The 27202-nt window shown below is 44.3% G+C and overlaps 1 protein-coding gene across 2 annotated transcripts in view; it reads right to left on the reverse strand.

Annotated features, from left to right (window-relative positions):
- The window catches only part of UCK2 (uridine-cytidine kinase 2), an 85341-nt gene extending 65646 nt beyond the window's left edge, over positions 1 to 19695 (reverse strand). For both annotated transcript variants that reach the window (XM_025397841.1, XM_025397848.1), the window contains exon 1: positions 19258 to 19695. In XM_025397841.1, coding sequence (XP_025253626.1) covers positions 19258 to 19356 — 99 coding nt within the window. In that variant the 5' untranslated portion in view covers positions 19357 to 19695. The remainder of the gene's footprint in view (positions 1 to 19257) is intronic.
- Between the last annotated feature and the right edge of the window lie 7507 nt (positions 19696 to 27202).

Genomic DNA, 27202 nt, shown 5'->3' on the forward strand with positions numbered 1-27202 from the left:
CTCCTCATCTATGGATGTAAAGCTCAGGTGTGTTTTTTTGGTGTGTGTGTGTTTGTTTTTTTTTTTTTTTTGGAGACAAGAGTCTCGCTCTGTCATCCAGGCCGGAGTGCAGTGGCACGATCTCAGCTCACTACAACCTCCGCCTCAGCGGATTCAAGCGATTCTCCTGCCTCAGCCTCCCAAGTAGCTGGGACTACAGATACACGTCAACATACCCAGCTCATTTTTGTATTTTTAGTAGAGATGGGTTTTCACCATGTTGGCCAGGCTGGTCTCAAACTCCTGGCCTCAGGCAGTCCTCCTGCACTGGCCTCCCAAAGTGCTAGGATTACAGGCGTGAGCCACCACGCCCAGCAAAAGCTCAATGTTTCTTCAAGAAGTTCAACCTCCACCAATACTTTCTGAGTCCAGACTGCTTGTACAAACCAATAAGGTAAAATTGAGTATCTGAGGAGAAAAATGAGCAAGTCATAAAATAAACCTAAATAAGCTACAACCACATGACAACCTTTAACTTCACTCATAACTAAAATCAACAAACAATATTTCCCCCAACTTTTTCAACTCAGATTAGCAGTTAAATGTTCATATGATCATTATGTTAACACTAAATGTCTATTTAACCAAAACTTGATATAATTGCGTCAGAAGGTGAAGAAAAGTGTAGGGAAGCAGGAGGTGTCACTTAAAACCTTATCTTCGGCCGGGTGCAGTGGCTCAAGGCTGTAAATCCTAGCACTTTGGGAGGCCAAGGTGGGCGGATCACTTGAGGTTAGGAGTTCGAGACCAGCCTGGCCAACATGGTGAAACCCTGAACCCAGGAGGCAGAGATAGTGGGCCAAGAGTATGCCACTGCACTCCAGCCTGGGTGACAGAGCAAGACTCAGTCTCAAAAAACAAACAACAAAAAAACCCCTAATCTTCAAGCTGGGAATGGTGGCATATGCCTGTAGCCCTATCTACTCTGAAGGATGAGGCAGGAGGAGTGCTTGAGGCCAGGAGTTCAAGGATGCACTATGATGATGTCTGTGAATAGCCACCGCACTCCAGCCTGGGCAACACAGTGAGATTCTATCTCTAGAAAAAACTAAAAACCTGATCTGATCTTCTAAAAGAGAAAGTCAATAAAGAGGCTTAACCTAGTCGAGGTTGAGGGGGTGATGCAAATGAAGAAAATGTAATTTTTTCAAATATGGAGATAAAAGAAATAGCTAGAGGATTTAAAAGTGGTTGTTTCTTAAAAATGGGATGGGGTAAAAAAGGAAGGACTACTGATTTTTGGTTACAGGCCTTTCTAGGTGTCATTATGGTTATCAATACCATCACTATCAAAAGAGATAATTATTGCCTGTTTTCCATATACCAGAAACCATTTCAATTGCCTTTTCCATATTATTTATTATTGTATGTAATCTTTACAATCCTCACAATATGGGCAGGCACTACTTTGGTACCCATTTTATTGATGAGGAAAACTGACACACAGCAAGTAACTTTGCCCAAGATCATTTCACTAGGAAGTGGCAGCACTTAGACGGTGTGATTTGTCTTTTTATACTGTATACTTTTTTTTTCACTCTTACCAAAGTAATAACTTGTATGTTAAATTTTTAACAATATACAAGCACATATACACTTCACAGCAGCAGCATCTGAAAATAAAAATGGCCAGTTAAATAAGGGTGCGAGCTATCTCCACTCTACATGATACAAAGTTCACAAGGGGACAAAGGCAGTCATGACATTGCTGTCACACGACAACATGAGATTTAATCTGAGCAGGTGCCCCCCTATACAGGCTGAGCCCATACATCCACCTGATGAGTGCAAACCCCTGTTCTTCACTGAGGAACAGTCCAAACTGCCCTCTCTCATTTTATTCCTACTGGTATAATTTTCTGGGACTAGGAATAAAAAGGAAAAACACGCTTTAATCCCTAAATCAAGTCAGCTTCCAGGATCCTTGTTGCCAACTTGACAAAGAATACACCTATATCAAAAGGGATTCGTGCTTATCCTCAACTTGGGATCTGGCATGAAACACTCTCCCCAGTGAAATGTGAAATGCACACTTAACAAAATTCTATGTGTAGTTTCATAAGATAGATAGCCCTTCTGAAGCCTATCCATGGATCCCAGGCTAATCTAAAAACTCTTGCCCTACAGGCAAACTGTCTGCTACCACCAGAGGGAAACAGAAGGAAAGATAAGACTTGACCAATTTTCAGATGTTTTGTTTTGTTTAAAAAAAAAAAAAGGCAGTCTCTTTTCCTTATCAGCACAGTTACAGAAACTAGGAAAAGACCACAGTCAAAATCCCATACCCATAGGAATTCAATACCTGTAGGAATCTAGGGACATTAAATAAATTTTAAATTGTTGTGTTTCTTTACAGACAAAGTCTCAGCCTACTGCCAATGTTGGAGCACAGTGGCACAATCATAGCTCACTGTAACCTCAAACTACTGGGCTCAAGTGATCCTCCCACCTCAGTCTCTAGAGTGACTAGCTAGGCTACGGGTGCCACACTCAGCTGATTTTTTTACTTTAATTTTCTGTAGAGACAAGGTCTCACTGTGTTGCTCAAGCTGGTCTGGAACTCCTGGGCTCAAGTGATCATCCCACCTCGGCCTCCCAAAGCACTGGAATTACAAGCATGAGCCACTGCACCTGGTCAACTTTCTTTGCAGGGCATGACATCCAGTGAGAACACACAGAATGCTGGGCGCAGTGGCTCACACTTGTAACCCCAACACTTTCGGAGGCCAAGGCGGGAGGATCACTGGAGTGTAGAGTTCAAGATCAGCCTGGGCAAAAAAGTGACACTCCATCTCTAAAAAGAATTTTAAAATTAGCTGGGCATGGTGGCACACTCCTATAGTACCAGCTACTCAGGAGGCTGCGGCAGGAGGATTGTTTGGGTCCAGCAAGTTGAAGCTGCAGTGAGCAGTGATCATGCCACTGTACTCCATCCTGGGCAACAGAGCGAGACCCTGTCCCAACCAATCAATCAATGAACAAACAAAAAGAAAACAGCAGCTGCCATCTGCAGGAGCACCCCTTTCCCCAAAATACTGCTGATGAGACTTAAATATTTCCCAGATCGCAAGGAGACTGATATTTAGCTGATGTAAAACAACTCAGATCCAGTTAATTGTTACAAAGCTAAAATAATGTCACATCTCAAGGGACATGCTCTCCAAAGAGTTGTGAAGAAAAAAAGTCTGTTTCCCAAGAGAGGTAACATTCATTTTATAAGTACTTCATCTGTGCATAAATATATATTTGTAATTGAAAAGGAAAAGCTTTATGAGGAAAACAAATTATAGCAACTAACCTCTGAGGAAGAGTGGGCCAAGAAGATACAGAAAAAAAAACAAAGTGCCTTTCCTACCCTCTACTGTGCACAGAATATTCCACCTCTGGTCACCAAAATGTGTGGGGATTTCTCCCCACCAGCAACCAACCAATTCACCAGCAGACACCAGCTGGGTGTCCTGTAATTCAATTCTGACACGATCTACCTAGACAGAGCGCCAGATCCCACAGGCTGAGGGCTCAGTCCCCAAGACTGCCCCGTACTTCAGATGCCAATGGCAGGTCCCAGGTTGTGACCTGTGCTTCTGACAGAGGCTTTTAAATCAGGGTTCTCATGACCCCTCCTTAGGCTCAATTAATTTGCTAGCGTGGCTCACTGAGCTCAAAGAAATACTTATGTTTACCCATTTATTATAAAGAGAACAATTTATAATTTATTATAAAGATTACAAAGGAAACAGAGGAACAGCCAGATTAAAAAGACGCAAAGGGCGAGGCATGTGGGAAGGGCGCAAAGCTTCCACACCCTCTCGAGGCAGTCACCCTCCAGGAACCCCCACCTGTTCTGCTATCTGGATGCTCATTCAAAAACTGTCCTTTTGGGTTTTTCTGAAAACTTCATTATATACGCATCATTGATCACAATGCTGCCATTGGTCATCAGCTCGACCTTTAGCCCCCCTCTCCCTCTCACCTCCCCAGAGGTCAGGGGCATGGAGCTGAAAGTTCTAACACCGTATGTAATCACATAGCTGGTTCCCCTGGCAACCAGCCACCATCCTGGCTATCCAGGAGCCCACCACAGTTATCTTGTTAAAACAAAAGATGCTCCTATCACCTGAGAAATTAAGGGATTTAGGAGCTGTTATCACCCAGGAAATTACAAAGGTTTTGGGGGCTGTCAGGAACACATTAGAACAAGAGGTTCTCCTAATGCCCCTATCCACAAGGGTTTTAGGAGCTTTGTGCCAGGAATGAGACCAAATACATATTTCTTATTATATCACAGTACCACAGGTGCTGAAGGATTTTACTTTTACTTCTTACTTGGAATACCTCGTGTTCATCCACACTGAATGTCAACTATGAGGAGGGAACCATTCTAGGTGCAGGCACCGCAGGAGAAGGCATATGTGCCCTTTCAGGCTTGCATTGAGATTCAATGGAGCAGAGTAGGTTTTTTGGACTCCGAAGCCAGGAGTTTAAATGCCAGCCCCACCTGGCACTCTGCTGTGGCACAGTGGGTACTTAATGCCTTGGGGCTGCAGTCTTCCTGTGTTGAAATTGGGGATAATTAGAGTATCTTACCTGAAGGGGCTGTGAGAGGAAATAAAGGCATTAATACAAATAAAACACTTAGAATAGCACTTAGTATATAGTTAGTGCTCAGGAAGTATTAGCTGTTACCAAAAGAAATACACTGAAAAGAGATAAACAATAAACACATGCAAAATTATTTCAAATGATATCAGTGATATAAGAAAAAAATAAGGCAGTGGAATCAAGAGTTGCAGTAGGCACTCCACTAGCATTAAATCAACATTTTACAAGAACATATGTTACTTCTGATTAAGAATAAAAAGTGGCAAAACATGATAAAGGTTGTTCTCCTCTTTTTTAGATAGGGTCTCTCCATGTGTCACCCTCAAACTCCTGGGCTCCACAGATCCTCCTATCTCAGCCTCCTCAGTAGCTCGTACTATAGGTGCATGCCACCACACCTGGCTAATCAGTTATTTTTTGTAGAGATGGGGGTTCTACTCTGCTGCCAGGCTAGTCTCCAACTCCTGGCCTCAAGTGATCCTCCCACCTTGACCTCCCAAAGTGCTGGGATTACAGGCGTTGAGTCACCAAGCCCAACCAAAAATTGTCCTTTCTAGTAAGTTAAAAGCCTGTACCATCCCTCAAAAAATCTGTGGCTAACGACTTCTTGAAACTCAATCATGTCCCTAATTTTTGCTATAAATGTAGCATTCATTTAAAGATGACTTTTTTCCCAAAACTATACGTGCGAAATTAAGTTTTCAAATCTTAAATTCTGATATGAGAATGAGAAACAAAAAAGACCCAGATGAACTCCCAGGTAAACCAATCTCACAATCGTGGTTTCAAAAAAAAGACTTGAATACATTCACTCAAGTAAGTTTGAGCAGCTACAATATTCTAGGCACAATGGACAGAGATAAAGACAGTGACCCTAAACTCAGTCTACTGAGAAGAGAGCAGCGTGGGGTGTTAGAGAAAGAAAAACACAGGATGCAAACCTCAATTCAGACTGCAGTGAACTGACAGAACACTTCCTAGGGGAAGTGACAGGTGAAGAGGTGTTTGAAGGATGAGTAAAAGTGACCACACAAAAGAGGCACATCAGAAGCAGCAGCATCAACACGTGCAGTAGTCTGGAGGTGAGCTCTCAGGAGCTGGGAACTGGAAGTGCTGACAACTCAGGGTGGGGGAGGACCGATATGGCAAGAAGGGGGTGACAGGAAGCAAGGCTAGAGGGACTAAGCCTCCTGTGGCTTAGCTGGAAGAAAAGGATGACGGCAAGACTGAAGGCAAAGAAGAGCTACTGAAGAATGTACAGGAAGGACAGGCAGCATCAGAGATGCATTTTTAAAAGATCACTCCAGCAGCAATGTAGAGAACGTTTTGGAGGTGGTCCAGATTGGCAGCTGGGAAATCAGTCAGTGGAGAGTCATTCAGGCAAGAAATATGGATGCAGACTGGGAGGAGAAATTATTTCAAGAGAAATTCAGAAAGGAAGATTGACTGCACCAGGAGACGGGATGGATGTGGGAGAATGTGGAAGTGCAGGAGTGACAGAGATGACTGTAAGGTTTCTGTCTTGTATATCTGTGTGGAGAGAAAATACAGGTAGAGCAGCAGGTCTGTGGCTGGGAACAGGAGGAGGCAGGGTATTGTCAGGAGTCTCATTCTGGATAAACGCTGGTTAAGAACATGATGTGGAAATGCCCAGTGACAGCTGAATAAATGAGAAAGAAACCCAGGAAAGGACTCAAGGCAGGAAACAGCCAATCTTCGAATCACTGACAAATGGAGAATACAGAATAGGGAGGGGGAAAAACCAGTGAACCAAGAAGGGGATTCTGAGGCATGACACAGCCATAGGCAGAAAAGGGCCCAGGGATGAGTGAGAAAAATGGTGAGAGTGAAGAAAGCCAACCAGCCAAGAGCAGTGAAACCAAGAAAAGTTTCCCAGAGGACAAGGGCACTGTCAAGTGTTACAGAAAGTCAAGGTAAAGAATCTACAGCTTGATCGGGATTTACAGACTAGGTGATTACTGGTGACTTTAGCAAGAAAAGCTTTAGCACAGTCATTAACACTTTCTGACTCCTCTCGACCTGTGACAGCACTTAATCGCTGGAGCATTTACTTGGCATTTAGCACACTTTCAACAATCACACTGAAGCCCTCCTGTGCACCAGACTGGGGACACAAGAGGAATAACTGACACTCCAGGATCCTGGAATCTGGAAGTCAGGTGTAAACAGCCAACCATGACACAAGAGAATGACTGCTACAGGAAACCAGTAAAGGGAGTATCACTTAATGCAGTTTGGCAGACGCTTAAACACCTACCATGACACTGGGCACTGGATTAACACAGATGAGTCAGACCTAAACATACAAGCTCCCTGAGGTCAGGGCCTTTCTCTAATGCACTGCTGTGTTCCCAGCACCTCACAAGTGTCTGACACACTGTAAGTAATCAACACATATTTACTGAATGAATGGCTGAATGAACAAAGACATGGACCTTTTCTTTCAGGAGCAGGAAGGGGTGGATGCTTCAAAAACTGCAATTTGTGATCCGGATTAAAGAAGCAATAAGGGCCAGGCGCGGCGGCTCACGCCTGCAATCCCAGCACTTTGGGAGGCTGAGGTGGGTAGATCACCTGAGGTCTGGAGTTCGAGACCAGCCTGGCCAACATGGTGAAACCCCATCTCTACCAAAAATACAAAAATTAGCTGGGTGTGGTGGCGGGCACCTGTAATCCCAGCTACTTGGGAGGCTGAGGCAGGAGAACTGCTTGAACCCGGCAGAGGCTGCAGTGGGCCGAGATCGCGCCACACTCCAGGCTGGGCAACACAGCAGGACTCCGTCTGGGGCGGGGGTAGGGAGGGAAGGTTGGCCAATGAGCCTGTTCTGACAGCACGTCTGCACAGAACATTAATCACGGTACTGGCAAGTGACCGGCCCGCTGCAGAAGCGTATACCTCTACATACATTTTACCGTTTAACCCCAACACCTCTCCAAACCAGACATTATCTCCTTTTCACAGATGTAGGAATAGGTTCAGAAGAAACAGATTAGAAGTGGCCAAGCAGGGGCCGGGCGCGGTGGCTCAAGCCTGTAATCCCAGCACTTTGGGAGGCCAAGGCGGGTGGATCACGAGGTCAGGAGATCGAGACCATCCTGGCTAACATGGTGAAACCCCGTCTCTACTAAAAATACAAAAAAAAAAAAAACTAGCCGGGCGTGGTGGCGGGCACCTGTAGTCCCAGCTACTTGGAGGCTGAGGCAGGAGAATGGTGTGAACCCAGGAGGCGGAGCTTGCAGTGAGCTGAGATCTGGCCACTGCACTCCAGCCTGGGCGACACAGCGAGGCTTCGTCTCAAAAAGAAAAAAAAAAAAAGAAGTGGCCAAGCAGGAATGTTAACACAAGCCTGGCTGACTCCAAAACCCACGCATGTTCTCCACTCCATCAAGCTTCCTGGGCTTACCTCAAGGAAGCATTTTCTGAACAAACCAGGGATTCTCAATCCTAACCCGAAGTGGAGACATTATAAAGCTTCAATTCTATCACACCAAAAAAAACACCTTATACTCCACCAAGACTTAGCAAGCAGAGCCTCATGGCAGGCTAGGACTGAGTTCTTCCCAGAAGACACATCCAAAACACAAGTTTTCCACCTTAACAACGGATGTCTCCTGACCCCTTCCTCCAGAAACCAAATGGCCAATCTCATGCCCACTTCAGCTTGTGTCCTCCCTCTGTAGTCAGACAAGGAGGGCTCCCTCAGCTTGCATTTCCTTCCTGAAGAGTATTCACTACCTCTCTTTCAAACACTGTGTATCATTCAATATTCTATTCCTTCTGCTCTCAAACGTTTCCTTTCTCTACAAAAGGAGGTAGAGAAAAATGTAGCCACCGACTAATAAAAAAAGCATATCTTTCCTCAATTAAAAGTATTAAGTTAAACAAAATAGGTGACAGTTCTTTTTTTTTTTTTTTTTTTTTTTTTTTTTTTTTTTTTTTTTTTTTTTTGAGAGGGAGTCTCGCACTGTCGCCCAGGCTGGAGTGCAGTGGCCGGATCTCAGCTCACTGCAAGCTCCGCCTCCCAGGTTTACGCCATTCTCCTGCCTCAGCCTCCCTATAGCTGGGACTACAGGCGCCCGCCACCTCGCCCGGCTATTTTTTTTGTATTTTGTCAGGAGACAGTTCTTTAAGAGCATGACAATAAGAATTTAAGGTTAAAAGTTTAAGTTAAAGTCACTCTCTGATTTTTTTTTCTTTTTATTTATTTATTTATTTTTTATTTTATTTTTTTTTGAGACGAAGTCTCGCTCTGTCACCCAGGCTGGAGTGCAGTGGCATGATCTCACTGCAACTTCTGCCTCCCTGGTTCAAGTGATTCTCCTGCCTCAGCCTCCCAAGTAGCTGAGATTACAGGCACCTGCCACCATGCCCAGCTAATTTTTGTATTTTTAGTAGAGATGGGATTTTACTACATTGGTCAGGCTGGTCTGGAACTCCTGACCTCAGATGATCTACCCATCCCGGCCTCCCAAAGTGCTGCGATTACATGCATGAGCCACCGCACCCAGCCTGATTTTTTTTTAATGCACCATTAAACAGGCATCTAAGCCATCTAGCATGCACACTTACAAGACTAAGCTCAGTGACTGACAACGTGCCAGCAATCTTATCCAGGTGATGGTACCCCAGAAGGAAATACAAATGTGAACAGCAAAGGGACAACTATCCACATCCCCCAGCAACAGGTTTAATGTTAAAACTAGTATTAGAAGCGGTAACTGAGCAAAGTAATTCATTCTTCAACCATTCAACAGATATTTGAGTGTGTAATGTTTACAATTTTAAATAGTGATCATGAGAAGGAGACACGTGAGCAACACTTGAAGGAGGGAAGGTGGTTAATGACACTGGTATCAAGAGATGCCCTGGCAGAATGAACAGCCAGTGCAAAGGACCCATTTGTAGAGCCCTCCCCATCTTGTTGTAGACTTAATTTACTAGGAGTAAAATGGGAAGCCACTGCAGGGTTGTATCAGAGCAGGGAATTATCCAGCTTTCATTTTAACAGGATCACTCTGGCTGTTATGAGAATACAACATGTATACAAAGAAGGAAGAGGGAGATGGGTCAGGAGACAACTGCAATGATGCAACCGACAGATGATGAATGATGACCTGGACCAGGGTAGAAGCAAAGGAGTAGAAAAGTGCTCAGACTGCAGATACGTTGTGAAGGCAGGGCCAACAGGATTTCTTAATGGACTGGATCCAAGTGACTTAGCAATTATGAACGCAAACATGTTTGAAGACTACAGTCCAAAGTCAGCACTCTTACCAGCCATTCGTTGTAAGTTCTCTCTAGACAGTCTGAGACTACAGAAGAAAGAAAGAGTAGTCAAGGATAACCCTGAGGTTTTAGGCCTGAGCAACTAGAAAGATGAAGCTGTCATCAACTGAGATGGTGAAGGTTAAAGATTGAGCATGTTTAAGGGGTGAGATGAGGAGTTCAATACTGGACATGTTGAAATTCCTATGATACACGGAGTTTGGGGAAAAAAATACTTAATATTTGGTTATTCAACAAACATTTGAGAACCTCCTCATCCTTCCTGTTTTTGGACATGTGTTACCTTCAGGCAATAGTGAGGTAAAACAAAGTCCCTGATCCTGAGAGCTCAGCCTAAAGATACACTAAACAAGCAAGGACCACACAGGGCAGGGAAAATAATTTCTGTAACTGAGGTCTGTTTAGGATGCTTTAGCGACATAGAAGAGGAGGACCCAAAAACAGCAAACAGCAACACCTGCAAAGGTTTGCAAGTGACAGTAAGCATACAGGGTACCAGGACCTTCAGGAAATCTAACTGGTATCCAGTTGAGATGAACGTTAGCAAATGGCAGAGGATGTCAGTCTTTCAGAATCCCACCAAAGAAAGCTTACAAATGTCTACCACTTACACAGGTTCAGATTCAAGAAGTACTTTATGTGGCCAGTGGTAACAATCATAGGATACTCAAGGCTAGTTACAGAACTGTGAAAATGTAAGGGCTGTAAGGACCCTCTTCTGTAGATGAATATACAGATACTTAATAAGTAAGTGGCAACAGTGGGCTGGAACACAAGTGCTGTGGTTTGAAAGTGTCCTCTAAAGTTCACGTGTTGAAAACTTGATGCTCAATGTGGCAGTGTTAGGAAGTGGGGCCTGATGGAAGGTGTTTGGATCTTGGAGGCACCACCCTCATGAACTGGATTAGTGCCCTTATCATGTGAGCAGATTCGTTATGACAGGGGCGGGTTCCTTACAAAAGGAACCTTGTCTGAACCTCTTGTGCGTGAGGACACTCACTTTCTCTCCTCCCCACCCCCGCCCCTTGCCCTTCTGCCTTCCAGGATGGGACGACCATGACACAGCAAAAAGGCCAGGTGTCAGACCCTCAATCTTGGACTCCTTAGCCTCCAGAACTGTAAGAAATACATTTATGTTCATTATCAGGTATTCTGCTACAGCAGCACAAAACAGACTAAGACACCAAGCTACCTAAATCAGTTGTCTTCAAACTAGGGTACGTGAAAACTTCCCGAGCCAAGTGACAGCAGGGACACCCTTTCACAATCCGGCTTCTCTCATTTTACAAAATAAAGGCCCATCACCCCTCCATTCTGAATCCATGCAAAAGGGTGATCTAAAATACTCAAGCTGATACTGGAAGATGAATGACTTAATGATGGAATAACAACTCCTTTTACAGGTCTGGAGGTTTCCAGTTTTCCTGCTTTCTACAAAATTAGAGGAGATGAATGGCAAGCTAGTTGATTCATAAAAATCCACTGTATTTTGACATATAATTTCAAAGGTAAAAACTGAGTCTGATTGACCTTGATATAACAATATTCTTTCCATTTCCATCTACTTATTTATGTCAACAGGGTTCCTTAAAGCTTAGAGCTATACAAATGAAAAATCTTATTCTAGTATTAAATAGTAATTATCCACAGAATCATCAAATAATTCGGGGTGGAAGGCTCTATCTCATCAAGATGCTTTCTTCAAAAAAAAAAAAAATGTATAAGATATCCATTTGGTTTTTTTTTTGTATTTTTTTTTTAAGACAGAGTCTTGCTCTTGTCACCCGGGCTGGAGTGCAGTGGCACAATCTCGGCACACTGCAACCTCTGCCTCCTAGGTTCAAGCTAGTCTGTTGCCTCAGCCTCCCAAGTAGCTGGGATTACAGGCACCCGACACCACGCCCAGCTAATTTTTGTATTTTTAGTAGAGATGGGGTTTCCCCATGTTGGCCAGGCTGGTCTTAAATTCCTGACCTTAGGTAATCCACCTGCCTCGGCCTCTCAAAAGTGCTGGGATTACAGGCGTGAGCCACCACGCCCGGCAGTATCCATTTGTTTTGATGAATTTTGTACTAATAAGTACAGTAGTAATGCAATCCAAAAGAAATAAATACTTAGATTCATGAGAACAGGAAATAAAATTTTAATGTATACTTTTGTCACATATGATAGAGTGACAAATAAAATATTTTCAAGCATAAAAAAATGAAATTAAATTAATATTTTGCAGGGGAAGCAAAACTGAAATGATTGAGGAAAAAAGAAAAGTGAACATTTCTGACTCAAATAACAGCTTGTTCATCTACAGGTTTTACAATGTATGACAATAGGTCAAATTATTACAGTAGTTAGAACTCATCAGATAACTTAAAAGAATGAAACAATTGTTGTTTTTAAGCAACAATTGTTTTCAACAACTCTTTACTTACAATGAAAAAAACTGATGTCAAAAATATGTGATGGGGCCCAGTACAGTGGCTCATGCCTATAGTCCCAGCACTTTGGGAGGCCAAGACAGGAGGACTGCTTAAGGCCAGGAGTTCATGCCAACCTGGGCAACATAGTGAGACACAGTCTCTAAAACAATAATAATAATAACTAAGTTTAAATATATATATTTTATAACATAAAAACATTTTATAACATACAAAATATATTATATTTTATAACATATAAAAATATATGTATTATATGTGCAAAATGGGATGAAGAATTCTCCAAAATTCTCTTAGTGGTTATGAATGCAAAAATGTCTTTTAGACCATAGTCCAAAATCAGCACTGTTGTCAGCCCATTCTACCACAAGCTTTATCTAGACAGCCTAGGAGACTAGAAGCCTGCGAAGGGCAAAGACAGTACTCATCTCCACTCCCAAGGAAAAGCAATCCCAGAGACACAGAACTTTGGACTTCTACAAGACAGGCAAGGGAAAGCACAGCATGCTAGCTGAGATGACAAAATAGCCCTTGCTCCCTGCTAGTCAGCCAAAAAAAAAGGTAAAAATGTCAGACCAAATAGCATACTTATGGGCTGAATAAGGAAATAAAGCAGCACAACTCTACAACCCACACAAAATTTTTATGTTTCTGCCATGTATGTGTCAGGCAAAATTCTTGCCAAAGACTACATATCACAGGAATAAAAAGTACTGCTTGCTGGTCCCCTGTCCCATAGGGTACTGAAGGTCAAGTGTGGGCTTTCACAGAAATACCGACACCTTTCCTATAGTTTCACAGGGAGAAACCAAGTAAAAACAACTGCTTTAAAAAAAAAAAACAAAAAAAGAAAGAAAAAAACTCATCTTATGGAAAGAGTATTGCTAATAGCAAGTTGGCAAAGCAAATTGTTTTCAGAGTTGTTACCTTCTCTCATTGTTCAAAATTCTCAAGCATACATTTAGAACCATTGCCCCCTCATGTAATCATATTACCACTTATGAGGCCTGAAAGTCTAATGCTGGAGGGCTTTATATGGTTCTTTATATTTTTCAGGTTATTATATTAAATCGTATACTAATGGAACTTTTTTTGTTTTTTTCTGAGATAGGGTCTCGCTCTGTCGCCCAGGTTGGATTGCAATGGTGGGATTAAGACTCACTCCAGTCTCAACCTCCTAGGGCTCAGGCAATCCTCCCACTTGAGCCTCCCAAGTAGCTAGGACTACAAGATGAAAATATTCTAGCTCGTTTTAAAGAAAAGTCATAGCATAATTGGAGGATGGGAACATCATGATTTAGTAAGTACTATAAAATGATAGCTTTCCTCTACTTGGATCTTTTTAGGGGTAACTTTTTCAAATATGATAATCATTAAATAAAAATTCAGAAGACTAAACTTAGAACAAAACCTTCAGTCTTGAATGATCACCAAAACTACCACCACCAATGCCATCCAAGAATCACCAAGTATTAAACAAGATTTTTAAAAACAAAACATCTTTCAATCTTCAGTCACAAATATTTTAGTAACAATCGAAAGATTTTATACTATTAAAGAAATTATGTTTCTAAATGTTTTTTTTCTTTTTTTATTCCTACTTTGTATGTCATAATTATATATGGGTTATGCTTATATATTTTATATATATGGTGAAAAGATCAAATGCTTTCATGACAAATCAGCTTAATGACTGAAATGGTTTAATGGACATGAAAGCATACAGACATATGCATACACACTCGCATATAAAAGCATACCCTCAACCCTTTTTTACTGATTTTAAAATACTGAAATACAAGTCTAAGATTTAGAGACCGTAAGTAGTTCCAACAGCACCACTACCAAGCCCACTAGCAAAAAAGGTCAGGTCTTCAGCAGTGAAATTCCCAAAGACAATCTGTCTCCACCACAGAACCTCATAAAAGCAAGACGTGACAAAGAAATTACATGAAAGCAAATGCTATGTAGTGAACTGGTAGGTGACCACAGACAGAGTGAGCATCAGAAACCATACTTCAAAGACACTCAAGGAACAAAGAAGAAATACAGCCTGAGGAAAGGCAGCAGGAGAGGAACTACTGGAGGCAGCAGGACCCAGGGTTTCTTCATTCTACCAGATATCCTGCTAGGCATGGCTCGGTGAAAAAGCAGGAGTTTCAGGCAGAGCAGACAGCAAGTGCGGACATCCTTGGCTGGGGGGAAGCCTGCCATGCCGAGAGTGGGTGTGGCTGTACTAGCTAGAGGGGGAAAGGGAAGGAGGTCCCAAGGGCCAGATCACACCAGGCCTTCCCCGCCATGGCAGCAGTTTGAGGTGATGGAAAACACACAATGCCAGCTCTGAGAAAAACAGCAGAAGGAACAAACCAGCCCCACAGTCCCGGGAACACCTGATAGGAGGGTGTGGAATACGTGATCTGGCTGGATGGGGATGGCGACCGAGGTTCCAGAACAGGGCAGTGGGAGCCGACACGGGTCCAGAGCACATTCTGAAGCACTCCAAAAGCAGATGCTGACTCATGGCCAAGCTGCACTGAGGTGGCAGTCCACACCTCAGAGGGGACGGCATCTCCTCTCGTGTCCTATATTGGTCACACGCAGGCCAACCTCCCTAAAAATACTCATACGAAGAGGCCACTGCTTGTGGAGAAAGTTCAAAACAGATACAGATTTTAAGAAGAAAAAAAAAAAAACTGGCCGGGTGCAGAGGCTCACACCTGTAATCTCAGCACTTTGGGAGGCCAAGGCAGATCATGAGGTCAGGAGACCGAGACCAGCCTGGCCAACACAGTGAAACCCCGTCTCTACTAAAAGTACAAAAATTAACCAGACATTGTGGTGGGCACCTGTAATCCCAGCTACTCGGGAGGCTGAGGCAGGAGAATCGCTGGGGTTGCAGTGAGCCAAGATCGCACCCCTGCACTCCAGCCTGGGTGACAGAGCAAGGCTCTGTCCCAAAAATAAATAAAAAATAAAAAATAAAACCCTAGATCCCAATCCCAGTCCTATCACTAAGTCAAAAGTTCCCCTAACCTCATCTTCCATTGTCATCTACCAGTAGGGAAGACTGGTACCTGACTTCAAAGGGAATAGATAATCAAATGCTTTAATGATAAAGTGACTTGGTGATAAAAACAGTGAAAGAAATTTAGAAACAGTAAACTGCTAAGGACAGAGACCTTCTCTCATGGTTCCTTAAAATCCTTATTTCCCCTCAATCCCAAGCACTTAAACAGGTTAAGAAAAAGTATTCTCTCGTAGAACACATACTCTAATGGAAGAAGCAGTCAACAAATAACCATAAGCCAAGAAAGATATGGTAAGTCTATGGAAGCAGAAGAAAGAAAAAATAATTCTCATTAAGGAAATAGGTAACAAAGTTCCCTCGAGGAAGTATTAACAGAGTTGAGCCTTAAAAAGCCTAAAGGCCATTCCAAAAAGAAGACGACTGAGCAAAATGTTAAGTGAAGGCAGTTCAGTAAGATGGTCTGTGTGCATTTGGCTGTATAGAAAAATAAGGTCGGGCATGGTGGCTCATGCATGTAATCCCAACACTTTGGGAGGCCGAGGCAGGCAGATCACCTGAGGTCAGGAGTTCGAGACCAGACTGGCCAACATGGTGAAACCCCCCACCTCTACTAAAAATACAAAAAAACTAGCCAGGCCTGGTGGCACATGCCTATAATCCCAGCTACTCGAGAGGCTGAGGCAGGAGAATTGCTTGAACCCGGGAGGTGGAGGATGCAGTAAGCCAAGATGGCACCACTGCACTCCAGCCTGAGTGACAGAGTGAGACTCCATCTCAATAAAAAATAAAATAAAAATAAAAACAATAAATAGCCTGGGACCACGTTCAGGGGCCAAGGGGATTTGTACTATACTGATGTATTTGACCTGTACTGAGCAATGGGGACTTACCCAAGGTTTCCTAAAAGGAAAATGGCACAACCAGAGCTATTCCTAAGGAAGACCATTCTGATGACAGTGTAATGGAACAGATTCAGAGGCTATTTCAGTTGTCCAATGAAGAGGTCACAGGAACAAGGAACAGGCAATAAAAAGGAAACAGAACGATACCTAAAAGTCACAGGTATGTATGCAGGCAAAGAAGTTTAGCCTGGGTTTTTTTCCCCCTTTTAGTGTTGTCACTACACCTGTCCTTTAGGGGGAAATATGAGAATCTGGTTTCGTTTGGTTTTGAGATGGGGTCTTGCTACATTACCCAGTCTGGAGTACAGTGGCACTAAAGCTCACTGCAGCCTCCAAGTCCTAGGCTCAAGCCATCCTCCTGCCTCAGCCTCCTGAGTAGCTGGTGGAACAAACCACCATACATGGCTAATTTTTATTTTTTTTTTAGAGACAAGGTCTCTCTCTGTTGCCCAGGCTGGTTCTGAAGTCATCCTCCTGTCTTGGCCTCCCAAAGTGCTGGGACTAGAGGTGTGAGCCACTGTACCCAGCCATAATCTTTTTTGGTTTTTGTTTGAGACAGGTCTTGCTCTGTCACCCAGGCTGGAGTGCAGTGGCACAATCACAGCTCACTGCAGCCTCGACCTCCCATGCTCAACCAATCCTCCCACCTCAGCCTCTAAACATGCAACACCGCACCTGGATAATTTTTTTATTTTTGTAGAGAACAAGTCTCACTATGTTGTCCAAGCTGAGAATCTGGTTTTTAACATAGGTCAAAATAACTTTCTCAACCCACCACAATTTTCATTTTATACAGACGGGGTCTCACTGTGTTGCCCAGGCTGGTCTCAAACTCCTGGGCTCAAGCAATCCTCCTGCCTCCACCTCCCAAAATGCTGGGATTACAGGCGTGAGCCACCAGGCCCAGTCTTGGATTTTTTTAATAACAAAAATATCAACAATCTTAAAGGATGACAAACTATCAATCAATTGTATGTCAAAAATGTACAAGCAAGCTTGGGCAACATGGTGACCTAGTCGCTACAAAAAATAAAGATTAAAAAGCCAGCCCGGGTAGTGGCTCATACCCGTAACTCCAGCACTTTAGGAGGCAGAGAATTAGCTTCTCCCATATTGGCTCACCACTATTCCCATTCCACACTTTACCCAAGTAACACCAAAAGCTTGTACTGATTATCAAGTCAGAACAGGTGACGACTGAGAAATACACAAGAACAAGAACAGAGTTATTCACCTTCTAGGGTGGCAGTTTTCACCCTGATGGTAACTAAATTATTTAGACGATTACCAAGGTCATTTTGTTTCTAAAAGCTCATATGCAAGTTTACGTCTCCTCCCCACCTTAGGAGGACTGGACTTCAGCTTAAAATCTGGACCCCACTACATGCCAGGCAGGCACTATGCTAGGAGGGCTGGGAAAACAGCCACGAACACACACACACATATATAAAAGCTCTCAATCCAACAGGCGTATGCCAGAAGGGCAAGAATAATTCTAAAAGAACAGGTAAAGCTTTCTGAAAGGGCTAGCACTCTGGTTTTGCTTTGAATTACTAGTATAAGTCATAGTAAAGAATACATTCAAAAATTACAAATTTTTTTTAAAAGCCTTCAACCAGGGAGCACACAGAACAGAAACTTCAGGACCTAAAGCAGGCCGATTCCTAACCCTGGGAGCTAGGGACGAGATTAACTTCATCAATAAAGAAGTTCCACAGGGCCAGCCGCCGTGTCTAGCTGGGCTCCTTGCGCAAAAGTCGTCCAGACCTGGAGGGAAAAACGTAAAACCAAAATGGAGGAGGGGCTACGGACGCGTCGGTTCGGGAGCGAAAACCTCGTGGCTCTTTCCTCATGGCGCCAACCAGCCTTCCTGCTCTGCTCTCCCCAGCCCGGGGAAGCATCATCCCGCCTCTCCAAACCCGCACACCAGCACCCAGCTCTCAGGCTCCCCTGAGGAACCCGTGCTCCAAATGAAGTTGGAGGGTGTTAAACGGTGGGAAAAACAAGTAGCCACATCTTAAAGGCTGTTAGAGGAGCAAAGAAAAGAAGCATCTGGGAGGACTCCACCCTTCTCCACCTGCAGAAAAAGCCCCGGGGTAAAGCTAGGAAGTCATTTCCCTCGTCTCTTCTTGCCTTGCTGATAAAACAAAGGAAACAGGCTCCTAAGAGTGTCAGACGCCCATACGATGACCCCCTTCCGTGGATCCAAGACGCGTACGTCCCGGACACCGAAGAGCATGGAGCCAGTACAACTTTCTCATTGAAGTCGACCACGTTTCCTCTCATAACCTTAAAATACAGAAGCCCCTACTATTACCGTTTCATTAATGTCAGGGCACCTATTTGGCTCTCAGGCTTTTACCCGGAAACCCCTGTAATCCCCAGCCCTTGAGTGCAGCCCCAAACGGGGCTCCCCTTCCCCGGGATGCCGCCTCGCGCGTTCCCGCCACCCTCGCCCTCCCGGCCGCGCTTCCCGGCTCGCTCCGCCCTCAGCACCCGGCTGCGCCGCTGGGCGAGCACGTCTGTGCCAGACCCGGGCTGGGGGGGGGGGGTGGGGGGCCATCGGGGGTTCGTAGGGGGTCCTGCGGAAAGCCCTCTCCCCCAACACTGGACTTGCAAAACAATAAGCATCCGCTTCCCTGCCCTTCCCCCATAGGACCCCGGCCACGAGTTATTAACGCAGGGGGAGAAAAGCGAGGGGAGCACTCCAGCCCTGCGATCGTAGCCGCGTACCCCCAGAACCTCCATGGCCCGAGTCTTCGCCCGCCCCCGCCGCAGCGCCCCCAGGCCGCGCGGGGCGCACTCCGCGCTGGAGCGCGGCCGGGAGCGGAGGCGCGCGGGCCACGCGGTGGCTGCAGCAACTGACATGGCCCGCGGCCGCCGGCCACATGCGCCGCCGGGACCAGAGCCGGGAGGGGAGCGCGGCTTGGGGCCCCGCCGTACCTTGCCGCTGGCCGTTCCCCCGCTGACGCCGATAAGGAAGGGCTCGCCGCCGTTGGGCTGCTGGTGGTTCTGCAGGGTCTGCTCGCTGTCCCCGGCCATGGTTCGCGCCGCCCCTCCTCCCGCTGCCTGTGCGAACGGACGCACGCTCCCCGCCCGCGCCCGCGTCGGCCTCCCTCCGCTTCCCGCAGCCGCCGCTGGGCGCTGCCGGGGCCGAGGCTGCTGCCGCTCGCCTGCGAGCCGTTCAGAGCCGGGTGATGGGGCTGGGTTTCCCGGAGGAGCCAAGAGCCTTCCTTTGCCCGCAGCGGCCGGGCCGGTTTACATCCCAGGCAGAGGTCAGCGTGATGCTGCTGCTCCAATCCGGGCGGGCAGCGCGCTGCTATTCGCCGAGGCGGAGGCGGCGAGGCGTCTGGCCCCAGCCTCCGCCCCTCCCGGGCCCCGCCGCCGCCCGAGGTCTCTGCGAAAGGTGTGAGCCCGACCCTCCCTCCCACCCGCCCGGTTAACCCTTTCTCCGACGCGCCCTAGCGGACCCTGGGGGAAAGAAACAGGCTGTTCTGTGTTTCAATTTGGTATGCTACCACCTATTTCAGAAGGGATAAAAAGCTTGAAGGAATTAATAGGCAAATTGAATAAGAAGGAATGGCCCAGGTTTGAGAAGCAAAATTTGAGCAAGCTGGGAAGATTAGGGTGGAACAAAGAGTTAATGTCATTTACCCATTATCCAGACTAAAAACTTGTGTTTCCAAAAAATGAGGGTTCTTTTTCCCTTCTCCCGTTCGCCAAGATAATATGTCAGCCTCTGGCTTTAGATATTTCCTGTCTTGGAAACCCCCCAGCGCCATCGTTTTTAGCAGGCCTGTCCTCGTGCGACTCTACAGAAGGGCGGTTTGAGGGGCTTATCTGAAGGGTGCCCTCCCTTGGAAAAGCAATTCCCTTCTAAACTACAGTATCTCAAATCCCATACGCTGAGCTTCCTATGGAGTTAGGGTATCTGAAAACATACTGACATTTTGATCCATTAATACCTTCGATTGAACTGATTTTCCAGAGATTGGCAATCAGTCACTTAGAAAGGCAGTTTCAGACTCCACCTCTGGAGCCAGATTTCTGCATTCACATCCAGGTCCCTAAGCAAGTTACTTAACCTCTCTGTGCTTCAGTGCTCTCATCTGTTAAATGGGAATAATAATGGCAAATACCTCCCAGGATTTTTGTGAGAATTAAATGAATTCGTGTATGTAAAGTTCTCAGAACAGTGCTGGTACAGTCTAAGCCCTATATTAGTGTTTGAAGAAAAAAGGTCTCTAAAGGGCTGAAACTGGAAAGAGAAGTTTTGCTGGGACATACGTGAGAGAGGTAGGACTAGCCTAGTAACTTCCAGTCTCTTCTTCTCTGAACTTGGGACTGGTATCAATAAGCTGATGGGGCCTACAATCTAAAACAGAATTTACGTCGATAGCATTATCTTTTGAAACTTAGTAAATTACCTTAAATTGAAAATTATTTTGAAAAAAAAAATTTTCTCTCAAGCCAGGGAAATCGAGGCTGCAGTGAGCCATGATTGCCCCACTGCCCTCCAGCCTGGTCAGCAGAGCCAGAGCCTGTGTCAAAAAACAAACAAACAAACAAACAAACAAACAAAAAAGGATACCAGAAAACACAAACCTTTTTTCACTTTTAAATTACAGTTGATGAACAACACAGGTTCAAACTGGGAGGTTCACTTTTATGCAGCTTTTTTTTTTTAACCAAAGGCATATGGAAAATACAGTATTTGTGCAGGTTCCCCAGGGCTGACTGTGGGACTTTATGTGTGGATTTGGTTACATGTAGACCGTCCTGGGACCAGTCCCTCCGCATATCTAGGGATAACTGTATTTTATGTCACCATCTAACATCAAACTCTGTAGCAGCTCAGACAGGAAACAAAGATGGGGAGAGTGGCCACTACCTGCTACCCAGAAGCAGGCATTTAGGTGAAGTTTCCTAAAGGTGTGCCTTACCAAATAGCTATGGAGTGGGTGAGTTTTAGGTGGTCCTAGAGTTAGCCTCCTCTCCAGAAGGTCTTTTCTCTACTAGATAGATTTATTAGTCGTCATGGACTTTTGTAGAACTCTTTATAACCCATTGGAATTTGGAAGTTGAACCTACAACTGAGGGTTAGCTTGGGGATATTAGGTAGTTAAGGAGAAGAAGAGGAGGATAAAGGAATGCCAAAGCCCAGTGGGGTGGCTCATGCCTGTAATCCCAACATTTTGGGAGGCAGAAGAGTGAGGATCATTTGAGACTAGGAGTTCGAGACCAGCCTGGGCAACATAATGAGACCCCCATCTCCACAAAAAGTATAAAAATTAGCTGGGCATGGACCTTTTTTCTTCAAACACAGGTGCACACCTGTAGTCCCAGCTACACCAGATATTGAGGCAGGAGGATCACTTGAGCCCAGGAGTTCGAGGTTGCAGTTGTGATCATGCCATTGCACTCCTCTATCGATTGTCTCTTAAAAAAATAAAAGAATGTCATGTCTTTCATAAACTTTTCTCAACTCTGCACCTTCCTTGTCATTCCTATAGTGTTTCTTCCATAATATTTTATCATAAAAATTTTTAAGCACAGTTGGAAGATTTTACAGCAAACACCAATATACCCACCACCTAGACTCTATCATTATAAACATCATACCATATATATACTTGTTTTAAAACATAACTGGTCATCTACCCATCCCTCTATCCATCAAGGCATTTTTATTATAGGATTTATTTCCTTTTGCTTTGTTAATTTTAATTGACTTAACTCCACACTGGCTTATACATTTATATATGTGTGTATATATATAGATATAAAACTATAGCCCTAACACCTAGAACAGTTTCTGGCACCTTGTAGGGCCTCAATAAATGGAAAAAGATAATGTCTCATTTCTGCATCTCCCAGGCCCACTGAGCAGAATGACAAGCAAGTGGGAAGCATTTAGTACATGGTAAATGAATGAACAAATGAATGAATATGAAGTAAGAAGACACCAACAAGTAAACTTCATTTCTGTCACTTTGGAAGGAAAGGCTTGTTCCCTTGATAGCATTAATGTGGTTACTACACTTATTTCTGAATGTTTCATTTTCCTGGCATTCCAGAGTGACTGTCCCCATCTAATCCTAGTATTAGATACACCTATTACCTAGTTGAGCTAATTCATTAACTGAGTTAATTCTCCATACTTCTCTGCACTTTGTTTAATAATTATAATATTTGACCTCTGTGCATGAGTTAATATACATGAAAGTGTCTGAAAAAATCAAAAGCATTCTATATAAAGGTAAGGCCTAATTAGCAGAGGGCAGCCATCTGTACTCTGTACTCCCTGTTTTTCTTTCTCTTTCCTATCCCTAGGGCTGGCTTGCCTACATATAAGGAAATTACCCATGTCCATTTAAATTATGAAGAGTACTCTCAGCTCCAGTGACCTCAACAAGGACTTTCACGTCTCTGCCCCCTACAAAGCAAGGCAGGCTGCCTGTGCTATTCCCTGTGCTGTGTCATCCTCTCTTGGGAGCTTGGTCACCAAATCCCATAGCTAGGAGTGTTCAAATCGCATTTGAGCCTACCATAACAATTACACTGCAGATTCTGAATTAAGTGATTTTGAACTGTCCTCCTTCCCCTCCTACTTAAAAAAAAATCGAAATTTTTGACAAAATTCAGAGTTAGAACAGATCCAAGGAAATACATTTTCTTGGTATCTGTGATGATTTTTTTTTTCTTTTACAGATTTCAGTCTGATCAAGTTCTGGCCTAGTTAACATTTGGGGATGAAGTCAGCATGAGTATGCAAGTGCAGCTGTAGCCAAAGAACAATAAGAGACATTGCTGTTGACAGTCCTTTGTCTGCCTGCCTTCTCCCCTTAAGTAGCCATGGGTTCTGAACTAGACAAGGAACGTTACATTTTCCACCCAACTGAAGTGTTCTAACTCTAGGTGCTTCACGCACCATGATCAATTCTCTGTTTTTTTATCTCATTCCCCAGCCAGAAAAATAGATGTTATCACACCTCATCATGTATCCGAAGCATTTTCGTTCTCTGTATTATCTTTCTAATTACTTTCCACCTGTTATCAATCAGCAATTGCTTTGTCAGATCATAAGCACTGTTATGAAAAGACGGCTGGATGATGTTAAAGCTCTCTGACCTTAATCAGTCACATCCAGCTCTGTGACCTTAATCAATTCATTCTCAGGTACTGTTAGGCAGCACAACAGAGTGCAGTGTCAGACCAGCAGCAGCGCAGCATCTGGGAATGCAAACGCTTAAGCACCACCCCAGAATTAGTAAATCAGAAACTCTGTGTGTGGAGCTCCACATTCTGTGTTTTATAAGCCTTCCAGGTGATTCTCATGCCCACCAAAGTGCGAGAACCCCTGTTCTGGTGCAAAGAAGATGAATAAGTTTTAGTCAGAAAACAAAGATTTATAATCTTGCTTTGTTACTAACTTTATAACCTTTGACAGGTTACATAATTATTTTTTCTTTTTTTTTTTTTTTTTTTTGAGACAGAGTCTTACTCTGTTGCCCAGGCTATAGTGCAGTGGTGCTATTTTGGCTCACTGCAACCTCCGCTTCCTGAGCTCAAGCAGTCCTCCTGCCTCAGCCCCCAAAGTAGCTGGGACGACAGGCACCAGCCACCATGCCTGGCTGATTTTTGTACTTTTGGTAGAGATGGGGTTTCACCATGTTGTCCTGGCCAGTCTTGAACTCCTGAGCTCAAGCTATCTGCCCGCCTCAGCTTCCCAAAGTGCTGGGATTATAGGCATGAGCCACCACACCAGGCCAGGTTACATAATTTCTATAAACCTCAGCTTCTTCAACTGCTGAATGATACCTCTTTCATAGGATGGCTGTGAAAGTAATTATATACATTAGTACATGGTAGTTGTTAAATAAATACTGTTTCCCCTTCCCCGGCTATTTCTGTCACAGCTCTCTGATTTATCACACATGTCCACCATTTAGGGGTCAGGAGTTCCAAAAATAAGACTTCTGGCCGGGCGCGGTGGCTCAAGCCTGTAATCCCAGCACTTTGGGAGGCCGAGATGGGCGGATCACGAGGTCAGGAGATCGAGACCATCCTGGCTAACACGGTGAAACCCCATCTCTACTAAGAAATACAAAAAATAGCCGGGCGAGGTGGCAGCGCCTGTAGTCCCAGCTACTCGGGAGGCTGAGGCAGGAGAATGGCGTGAACCCGGGAGGCGGAGCTTGCAGTGAGCTGAGATCCGGCCACTGCACTCCAGCCTGGGCTACAGAGTGAGACTCCGTCTCAAAAAAAAAAAAAAAAAAAAAAAAACTTCTTAATTCCCCAAGGGCACTTTTTTTTTCCTTTTTGAAACAGGGTCTCACTCTGTTACCCAGGCTGGAATGCAGTGGCATGATCATAGCTCACTTGCAGCCTTGACCTCCCCAGGCCCAAGTGATCCTCCCACCTCAGCCTCCCAAGGAGCTGGGACTACAGATGCGCACCACCGCGCCCGGCTAATTTTTGTATTTTTTGTAGAGACGGAGTTTTGCCATGTTGCCCACGCTGGTCCCGAACTCCTGGTCTCAAGTGATCCTCCCGCCTTGGCCTCCCAAAGTGCTGAGATTACAGGGGCACTTTCGAATAAAAATTAAAAATTAATGTCCAGAATGGGCCCCCTCCAATGTAGATTTGTGGCTGCCTATGGCTAGGGAGGTTAGTGGGGGAAATGGAGAGAGACTGCTAATGGGTCCAAGATTTCTTTCGGGGTGAAGGAAGTGTTTTAAAATTGTCGTGATGGTTGCACAACTTTGAATAGAGTAAAAACCATTGAATTGTACAATTTAAATTGGTGAATTGCATGGTATGTGAATTATATCTTAATAAAGCTGTTTAAAAAAAAAAAAAAATCAGTGTCAACCAGGGCTAGAAGAAAGAGTTTTAGGAAATGGGAACAGAAATGGGCAAAAGCAAAGAGAAATGACTGAGATTTAAAAAGACAGCGTCGGAGAGAACGTAGTAACCTGTAAGACAATACGCAAATATAGGTTATTAATTTGGTGGAATTTAACATACGCCCTCTCTCAGCAAAGATAACAGTCATTCAAGGGCCCTTAAATTTTAGTTGGCCCAACTTCAGAAATCTCATAAGAAAAAGTCTTCACAGAATTGAAAAAATTAACATACAGATTTTAGTTCTATAGAGATTTTCTGATTTTTCTCTCCCTTCCCCATACCAGGACACTTTATAACGTGATTCTTTGAGAACAGGCTGAGATAAAGTTGAGAATTCTGTTGTCTTGCCCAGCCAGTTACCAGCACCTGATAAGAGCAGGCCTCAGAATCCATGTTTTATTCACCATGTTCTAAGCTGTTTGGCTTCATCCTGTTCACCTAGACTCATATCTGATCCTTTACTTCTTTTCCTGTCACCAGACTAAATCGTTGCTATCCCACTTTTCTGCAATGACTTCCTTCATTTTCCCTAATTAGTTCTTAGGTTACTGTCTCTGCAGATAATCTACTAGTACCTCTTCCCTCCTCCTGTGGCTGATGCTCTTTCCATCAGAACATAATGGATGCATTATAGTTGGTGACACAGAGCTGGGATTAGGGTGAGACAAGGGATGTGCCTAGAGTGCAAAAAGTGAGGAGGCACCGACTCTTGGGTTGAGCAAGTACAAGTGCAGGGTGGGAAAGGAGCAGCTCCTTCATACCTACGTTGCCTCACCTAGTCTCAGAGCTCCGGTGATTGTGAAGAGGAGAAGCAGAGGATGGTACTGCTGATGGCATCAATGTCAGACAAGTAGTTACATTTAGTCTAGTGGCTTATATTTGAACTGGTGGCCAAGAATGGCAGGTTTGACTTTCCTCAAGATGATGCGCTGAGGTGCCAAGTGATGTTGGAAGCCAAAGGAGATTAGGTGGATTAGTTTTTGCTCAGTGTTCATGGTATGTTACTAAAAGTTACTTTGGTGTCTTGAAGCGAACTCTCCCCAGGTCATTAGGAGAGAAGATTAGTTCGCTTTTCCTTCAGAATGAAATTATAGCTGTTCCTGGTGGCCAGGAGGCCTAAGGCTTCAAGTGATGAATGCTAGTGTTTCAGAAATATTTTTAGTCAGAGACACTGAGAAGCAAACAAAAGCAACAGATTCCCCAGGAAAACACTGTGTATGCACACACAGATAGAATGTTGAGGATACCTCGAAAGGGTTCAGAGATCTCAAGAAACCCATTCATGAAGAACTCCAAAGAACCTTGATTAAGAAACCGTGGCGTAACTGGAAAGGCCTTGAACTGAAGAGAGAGAGTCAGTTAAGCAAGTTCTCCTTTCAGGGTCGTGGAAGAGACTGGTTTGATCCCTGGATACCTCTCCTGAGAGAGTTTGCAAGATCTTCAGCTGGTTAAGTCATCAGAACTAGAGAAATAAGATTTAAAAATTATGTGTATATCTGTATCTGCATCTATGTATATATCTACATTACATATATTTATATGTATCTACATTTTATATATATACATCTGCATTACATATATATGTGTGTGTGTGTATATATATACACACACACGTTTTTTTTTTTTTTTTGAGACAGGGTCTTGCTATGTCACCCAGGCAGGGGTGCAACAGTACAATCTCAGCTCACTGCAACCTCTGCCTCCTGGGCTCAAGCGATCCTCCCACCTCAGTGTCGCAAGTGGCTGGGAATACATTTGCGTGCCACCACACGGGGCTGATTTTTGTATTTTTTATAGAGACAGGGTTTTGCCGTGTTGCCCAGGCCGACCTCAAACCCCTAGACTCTAGCAATCTGTCCACCTCAGCCTGCCAGAGTGCTGAGATTACAGATGTTAGCCACTGTACCCAGCCTATATCTTTTCTTTTTTTGTCTGTTTCAAGTTTTAATCAAAACTTGTATATAAGATTACTTCATTC

Source organism: Theropithecus gelada, chromosome 1 (assembly GCF_003255815.1).
Source record: "Theropithecus gelada isolate Dixy chromosome 1, Tgel_1.0, whole genome shotgun sequence".
NCBI classification, from domain to species: domain Eukaryota; kingdom Metazoa; phylum Chordata; class Mammalia; order Primates; family Cercopithecidae; genus Theropithecus; species Theropithecus gelada.